The sequence below is a fragment of the Pezoporus flaviventris genome, unplaced genomic scaffold, assembly GCF_033815535.1.
Source record: "Pezoporus flaviventris isolate CSIRO_AGI_PZ_B2104156 unplaced genomic scaffold, CSIRO_AGI_Pfla_v1 ptg000252l, whole genome shotgun sequence".
Lineage (NCBI taxonomy): Eukaryota > Metazoa > Chordata > Aves > Psittaciformes > Psittacidae > Pezoporus > Pezoporus flaviventris.
The window spans coordinates 178674-185917 of record NW_026892799.1 but is presented as its reverse complement, the minus strand read 5'-3'; the positions used below and the strand labels follow the sequence as shown (position 1 = coordinate 185917).

At 57.6% G+C, this 7244-nt stretch overlaps 1 protein-coding gene and 1 long non-coding RNA gene across 3 annotated transcripts; one reads left to right on the top strand and one right to left on the bottom strand.

The window, feature by feature from the left end:
* Nucleotides 1–3557: 3557 nt before the first annotated feature.
* Nucleotides 3558–4994, bottom strand: LOC133263097 (uncharacterized). Its single transcript, XR_009741443.1, has 2 exons — nt 4856–4994; nt 3558–3816 (listed from the first exon to the last, which is right to left on the bottom strand). It is a non-coding gene; the product is annotated as an uncharacterized LOC133263097 (long non-coding RNA).
* On the top strand, nt 3681–6904 carry EPOP (elongin BC and polycomb repressive complex 2 associated protein). 2 transcript variants are annotated; one of them, XM_061442733.1, is made up of 2 exons: nt 3681–3906; nt 4489–6904. In XM_061442733.1, exon 2 carries the CDS (start codon nt 4729–4731, stop codon nt 6850–6852), a length of 2124 nt encoding a protein of 707 aa, XP_061298717.1. In that variant the 5' UTR covers nt 3681–3906; nt 4489–4728; the 3' UTR covers nt 6853–6904. The 2 variants fall into 2 exon arrangements, with proteins under 2 accessions (XP_061298717.1, XP_061298718.1); XM_061442734.1 differs by lacking the exon at nt 3681–3906 and adding an exon at nt 4156–4205.
* Nucleotides 6905–7244: the final 340 nt, after the last annotated feature.

Below are 7244 nucleotides of genomic sequence, written 5' to 3'. Positions count from 1 at the left end.
CCTGGTGCTGGGCTGCCTGCAGGTCTGTTATCAAGTGCTTGAAACTAAAGGGAAAAAGATCAGGATTTCTATGTTTTCCCTTGAAAACACCCCTCAGCTCTGGCTTTTCCATGCCAGTGGGAGCACTGGACCCATCCTGGCTCTGTAACAGGAGGAAAGTGGGGAATTGCAGCCTCTCCATAAAGGTTTCTAGGTGGGAATTGCTGCTTGGGAGCGTTTCCTGAATGGGGTCTACTCTGCTCCTTGCTTTAGGGATCTGTGCATGGAAGGGTCTCGGCATCATTTTGGCCACCTCATTTGGGGGGATTTTGGGCAATACTCACTTCTGATCGCTTTTGTTCATGGGAAATCTGATGTATCCTCCCAAAGCGCTGCTGCGAATCCCTGCCTGCCCATTCCCTGCCCACTCTCTGTCCTCACCCCAGCATTCACCAGCAGCATCTCCCCTCTTTTCCTGCTGGAACCTGCTTTTCCAACAGGATCCCCCTCACTTGCTCCCTGCCAGGGATGTTGGACCTGGAGAGCTGCCCCTGGGATTTGGGCTGTCAGAGCAACCCCCCTCCATGTACACCCAGCACAGCCCACACAGGGGACCCTGGCCCCAAAAGCTGCCTCCAAATAGCTCAGCCCAAACCTATGGGGCGTTCTGGGGGTGGTTTTTCCCTCCCCAAGCACTGAAGTCCTTGCACCACGTCCAACAGAACAAGGCACCCAGAAACCAACGTGGAAACCCCATGGGAAGCTCCACCCTGCTGGGGAAGCTTCTATTGCTTCCTGCAGAAACAACCAGCCCGGACAGGTATGAGGGAGGAATCTCCTGGGGGTGCCTCATGGGTGAAGATTCCCATGGGGATTCCCCCCGTGGTTCTTGTCCTCTCACTTGTGGGGGGTTGGAATCCCCTCTGTGCCCTTGGAAGGAGTAGCTGGGCTGAGGGGCAAATAGATACACACATACACACATGCACAGATACATAGATAGGTAATAGATAGATAGATAGATAGATAGATAGATAGATAGATAGATAGATAGATAGATGATGGATAGAACCACAGATATACAAATACACAGATATATAGGTATACAAATACACAGATACTCAGTTATACAAATGTACAGATATGCAGATACATAAAGATTCACATATATAAAAATACACAAATAGACAAATACACAGATACACAAATACATAGATATATGAATATTAAAATACACAGATACACAGTTATAAAAATACACAGACATACAGATATACAGATACACAGATACGTATATATAGATATGCAGATACACAAATAGATAAACAGGTACATGGATATACAAGTGTACAGATACTCAAATCACAGATACACAGATTTACAGATGTACAGATACACAGGTGTATAGATCTACAGATACACAGACACATAGATGTATAGATGCACAGATGATGAACAGATGCACAGATCCGGATGCTGCCGGCTCTCCTGGCTGTGCCCATTCCCAGAACAGGACCACCGAGGCTCAGAGCAGTCCCATTCTCCCCCAACACAGCCCCCAGCCCACATGTGGGACCCGTGGAGCAGCCTGTTCCATGGCCATTGCCACACCAGGCCTGCAGCCACCCTAATGACAGACATGAGAGGTATAAAAGCCCCTGTGCACCGCAGACGGAGCAGCTCATTTATCCATACACGCATGGAGTGGCTGGAGAAGGGACATTGTCCCCAGCCCCATGCAAAGGGGGGTCTGTGGTGTGGGCAACAGGGGACATAACAGGGACAGCAGAAACACAGCGGGCTGCTGGTGTGGCCAACATACATTTGCTTCTGAACCACCACCCTGGCTGCGAGTACCCTCCCCATGTATATATATGGGTGCATATATATATAGATATATGGGTATATATATACGTACACGGGTTCGTAAAGTATCTCTAGGCCCATGTCAGGCTGTCTGGGGCCATATAGAGACATCAAGGCACACACCCCCTCCGCTGAACTTCATCCATAGCCAAAATATTGCCGATTTATGCTCCTATTGCTGGCACTTTCCTGGGAAATGACGTATCCATACACTCGCCTGCATGTGGCCTCCAAGCCCTGTTTCCCAGTCGGCACTTGAGGGGCTCCAGTCCCCCCCCCCCCAAAGCCCTACAAGTGATCAGAAGAGTTTCTTGTGCTGCTGGGGTTTGCATTTTCTCCACCAGCTGCCCCTTTCCCAATCCCTGAACTGCATCAGCCCCATCGGCTGGGGATATTCCAGGCCAGGTCCGGCCCCTTGCTCCCCTCCTCCAGTCTGGCACGGAGCAAAGCTCAGCCTATAGGTAAAATGGCTCTGGCTTTATGTGGAAAGAAAAATACCCAGGATCTTCCCTATATTTGCGAAGGGAAGCTCCAGGCAGGACTTTCTGTGGTCCCTCGCAGGAGCTGCAGTATCCCCTAACCGGCCACTTTCCGTCCAGAGCGAAGTTTTTCCCCCTCCCCTCTGCCCAAACAAAGAGGAATTTGGTGTTTGTGTTGGCCGGGAGACCTTTACTCACAGGAAACTCTCGCTTGTGGAAAACGGGGGTGAAATGTGGTGGGTTTTAACGCAGGGAAATAAAAAGGGGGATTCTCTTTCAGCAGCAAGGCCAAGCATTTGAGGGGAGGTGCACCCATGGGTGTTGGGGAGGAGGGAGCCCTGGCAGTGATTTCCCCCCCCACCCCAAGCAGCACCCACGTTGGCGTCGGGGGTTCTCCTCCCATCCAAGGTAAAAGCAAATCAGGTGATCTCGGCTCTGAATTAAAGGCGATGGTGGAGCGAGTTTGAATTTTTTTTTTTACAGGCATACTCAGGAATGCGCTTCCTCCTCCTCCTCCTCCTCCTCCGGGATTGTTTCTAAATCGGGATCGTTTGCGGTTGATTTGTACCTCGAGTTTAACAAATTATTATTATCAAATTACCCCGATTTTTGCCATCCGAACCGCAAGAAAGAGAAGGCGGAGGAGGGCTGGAAGCGACTTCTCATGGGGGAGGCAGAGGAGGCTTTGCGAGGAAGAGCGCAGCGTGCACGGCGGAGCTTCCCCTTCCCTTCCCTCCCCCCCGAGAGGTTTCCGAGGTAACTGTTTCCCCAAAATTAGCCCCCTGAGCAGCGACTGAAACCCCTCGGCCCGGCCTCCGCCGCTCCGCTCCCTGCGCTCAAGGAGCTCCAGGTTTAGAAAGAAATCGAGGGGCCGGGACAATGGAGCTCCGGGCCGGGTGAGGGCGAAAGGAGGGGAAAGGGAAGGAGGGGGGGGTGGCTTTTTCCCCCTTTCCCCCCCCCCCCCCAACTTTGGAGAAGGGAATCCGCAGCTCTGCTTTTGGGAAAACAGCGGCTGGTTTGGAAGGGCGGGAGCGAGGAAGCAGCCACCGAAAGAATCGAAATCTTGGGGCTTAAAAGTTTGAAATAAAGTTAAGCAGCGCAAATCCATGCAAAAGGATTTTTATTGTTATTAATAATAATAATTTTCCTTAATTTTCTTTTTTTTTTTTTTAAGGAAATAGTTTGGAAGAAAAAAAGATACGGAGTGAATAAAGAACGTGTGTGAGTAAAAAGGAATATAAATATCTTCGCGTTGCTTCTATTCGCACACGCTACCGATGTTGTTGTGGACACCCCGCTCATGCCAGCTAATAAATACAGTAATGGGCAATTAATAAGCATTGAAGGTTGAAGGATGAATTGTTGCGGAGTCAATCGTTGCGAACAACTCGCTTAGAGCCGGATCTTTTACGCTTTATTAAATCTATACGTACACACACCCATCCCAGAGGAATCGGGGCAGATTTGGGAAGGCGCAGCAACGGCTCGTAAAACCCTACGTGGAAAAAAAAACCCACCCCAGCTAAACCGCGGAAACAAAGCGGAGGCGCCCGCGCAGCCGTCACCTCGAAATACAGCGGAAAGAGTAAATTTTAATATATACATATTTTAAAAGGGGGGGGGGGGGGGGGAAGCAGCCAAGGAGGTGGCTTCCATTGTGTGCGCGGGGTCGGGATCGGCGGGCACGGCCGGGAGCGGGGCTGCGCGGGGTTTGCGCAGGTTTTGCGCGGGGGTGTGTGTGTGTGCGTGTGAAATGTTGGGGTTTATGACATCACGGGCCCGGAACGCCCAATCGGGTGGCGGGTGGCGGGGCCGGCCCGGCGGGGTGTTCCCTTAGAATATACGGTACCGGCGGCGGGGCCGCGAGTGCGGAGCGCGGGGAAGGTGGGAACCGCGCAGAGCCCCGGGGCTCCCCCCCCGCCTCCATATTCCTCCCCCCCCCCCCCCCCCCCATCGGGAGCTTTGTTTGCTTAAGCACCTCAAGGGGGTTACACAGCGCAGGGGGGGCTGCGCTTGTTGATTCTTCCCCCCCCCCCCCTTCCCCAATTATTTCAATCTGGGGTGCGCGGCCGCGGGTGGGAGCCGGCCGGGAGGGATATGGGGACACACACAAAATGTTTGACTTCTTTCTTTCTTTTTCTTCCTTTTTTTGTTTTTGGCTGGGGAGGGGGAAGACGAGGAGTCGAGCCCCGGTGCAGGCGGAGGAACTGGGTGTTCGGAAGATGTTGCAACCCATTGACTGGAGCGTTTGAAAGGGAGATCGACTGCTTTGGTTTTTATTCCCACCACCCCCCTCGCCCCCCACCTCTGCGAGGGGTAGGGATGTGTGTGATCAGGGAGTGGAAACAAATATGTCCTTATTTTCAATGCCCCCTTTGAAAGAGACAAAGTAAATGCTCCTTGCAAAATGTTCCTGACCTGCGAAGGGACCTTCGGAATTGTTCCAGCCACCATGGATTACAATGGGGAAGCCAGGCCGGGGGATTTTCATGCCGGCTATCAAGAAATCGAAGGGATAAACTTGGGATACTTACAGATCAATGGCACCCAGATGTTTGCTTTGGCCCAGGTCCTCAGCGACCTGTTTAAGGATATCCCCAGGACCACCATCAGCAAGAAGATGGAAACCTTAAAGATCAAGAGCCGCCGCTGCGATCTCAAGGAGCTCCGGACCCTCAAAGCCATCAACTCCGTGCCCACCCGCGCCGTGAAATGCTCGCTCATCTCCAAGGCGGACCTGGAGGCTCTCTGCACCTCCTGCAAGAGCCTCGGCCCGCGGAGGAGGAAGAGGAAAAGGAAGAGCAAGAGGAGGGAGCAGCTGCTGCTGCCGGCCCCGGGGGGGCTCTTCCCCTGCCCCCGGCCCCCGCTGCTGCCGCCCTGCAGAGCCGGGGGCTGCTGCGCCCTTTCGGCCCCGGCCCCGCTGTTGCCGCAGCCCTTCCACCGGACCCTCCCCGCCGGCGAGGAGCCCCCCCGGGGCCGGCGGAGCTGCGGGCTGGCCGGCCGGGCCGGGGGGCTCTTTGCCGGGGTCCTGCCCAGCTGCCCCCGAGCCCTGGCTCGGCTCCCCCCTACCTCTGCGCCCCCTCCTGCGCCCCCCGCCCCGCGCAAACGGGGGCCCTGCTGCGCAGAGCGGCTCTTCCCGGCTGGTGGGGGTCCCGCAGCCCCCGGGAAAGGCCGTTCCGCCGCTTTCCCCGGTTCCAAGCGGCAGGGAACCTCCGCCGGTTACTCCAGCGACTCAGATTCCAGCCTGGACTTCGGCGGGTCCAGCCCCGCCACCTCCAGCGACTCGTCGGAAGAGGAGGAGGAGGAAGAAGAGGAGGAGGAAGGGGACAGCTCGTGCAGCAGCGAGGAAGGCAGCTCCTCGGAGTCGGAGAGCAGCTCGCTGTGCAGCGGGGACTCGGTGCAGAGCACCCGGTACAGGCAGGCGGCTCTGCCGCGCTTCCCACCGCAGCCCCCCCGGGAGCCCCTGGGTGAGGAGCGCCCCGTGGAGCCCCCTCTCCCCGGAGCGGGCAAAGCCCTGCGGCCTGACCCCAGCCTCCTCTTCCTCTCGCAGCAGCTCTGGGCCAGGACTTTGCGAGCATCAACTTTGGAAAGTTTAAGCCCGGCTCCAGCCCTGGGCTCGGGGGCCCAGCCGGAGCTGTACGCAAAGCGGGAGGCCTCCCCTTCCTCCTCCTCCTTCTCTTCCATCTCCTCCTCCTCCTCCCCCCCTCCCTCCCCGAGCAGCACCCCTGGGGGGGATCCGCAACAAAAGGAGGGAGGCTTTGGGGATGCGGAGCCCTGCGCCAAAGGGGAGGATTTGCACAAAGATGCCTCGAACAATGGAGCCTCGTTAGGCCCCGGTGAGCAGGCGGAGCGGCCAAGCGGAGCTTTACCCGGGCAAGAGCCTGCCCCGGAGCCGGCCCCGGCCTCCGTACCGGAGCTGGCGGGGGGGCCCGGCCCGGTGCCCCCCGGGGATGGGGGGGAGCCCCGTCGGGAGCACTTCGACCGGCTGATCCGGCAGTCCAAGCTGTGGTGTTACGCCAAAGGCTTCAACCTGGACGGGAAAAGTTTGCGGCAGGGCGGGAGGCCGGAGCCCGGCAGAGCTGCAGAGCTCCCCCCCACCGGCTGCAAACGGCCCGGGAGCCCCGGCGCCCCGGGGAACCGGGCTGCGAGGGGCAGCGGAGCGGAGGGGAGCGGCAAACGCAGCCGCCCTGCCCGCGGCACCGGCGGGGAAAGGCAACGGGGCTCCGCCAAGGGGGGGGCACGGAAGGCTCCGCGGAGGAACTCCAGGAAGGGAAACGCTCCTTGCAAACGCCTCGGCAACGCCGGGCCGGCCCCGCCTCGGAATTCCTTCAGCCTCATGGGCAACTTCCCTTGTATTCCCTCCTTGGTCGTGGGGGAAGATGGGGACTTGTGTCCTGCCTCTTCCCTGGGGGGCAAAAACTCTTGGGCTCTCTCCAAAACTCACCCGCTGTGGAGCTGGCACTTGGGGGGCAGCGCCATTCCCGTGCCCCCCAGCCTCAAGTTCCGGGGCTGTAGCTTGGAGGATCTCTAAGGACAGCGCCCGGCCCGGAGGAAAGGTTAACGGGCAAGAGATGAAAGCGGTGGGGGGGGGGGGGAACGACCCGGGGACGGGGTCCGGGGCTGGGGGGTGTTTGCGAGCGGCCCCCTCGTCCCACCGAGCCTCAGGAGCGGGGTCCCGGCCTGGGGGGGCTGCCTCAGGAACCGGGGGAAGGGGCAGCAGGGTGCGAGAGCGTTTCGGGGGGCCCCGCTCTGGTTGTATGGGAGATGAGATGTTTTTGTGGCCGTGTAAGTGCCGGGGTCCGGTGTTGGTTTCCTTTAAGGATGAAGCTAAAACCCCCGGGGTGGCGATACACACACCCCCCGCACCTCCCTTCTCCATCCTCTCTGGGGTGAGGGGGGAGGTATTCCCGGAGAAGGGATTTG

What these genes read in the sequence shown, in the direction of transcription:
- EPOP (XM_061442733.1), top strand. Translation starts at nt 4,729, where the DNA reads ATGTTCCTGACCTGCGAAGGGACCTTCGGAATTGTTCCAGCCACCATG.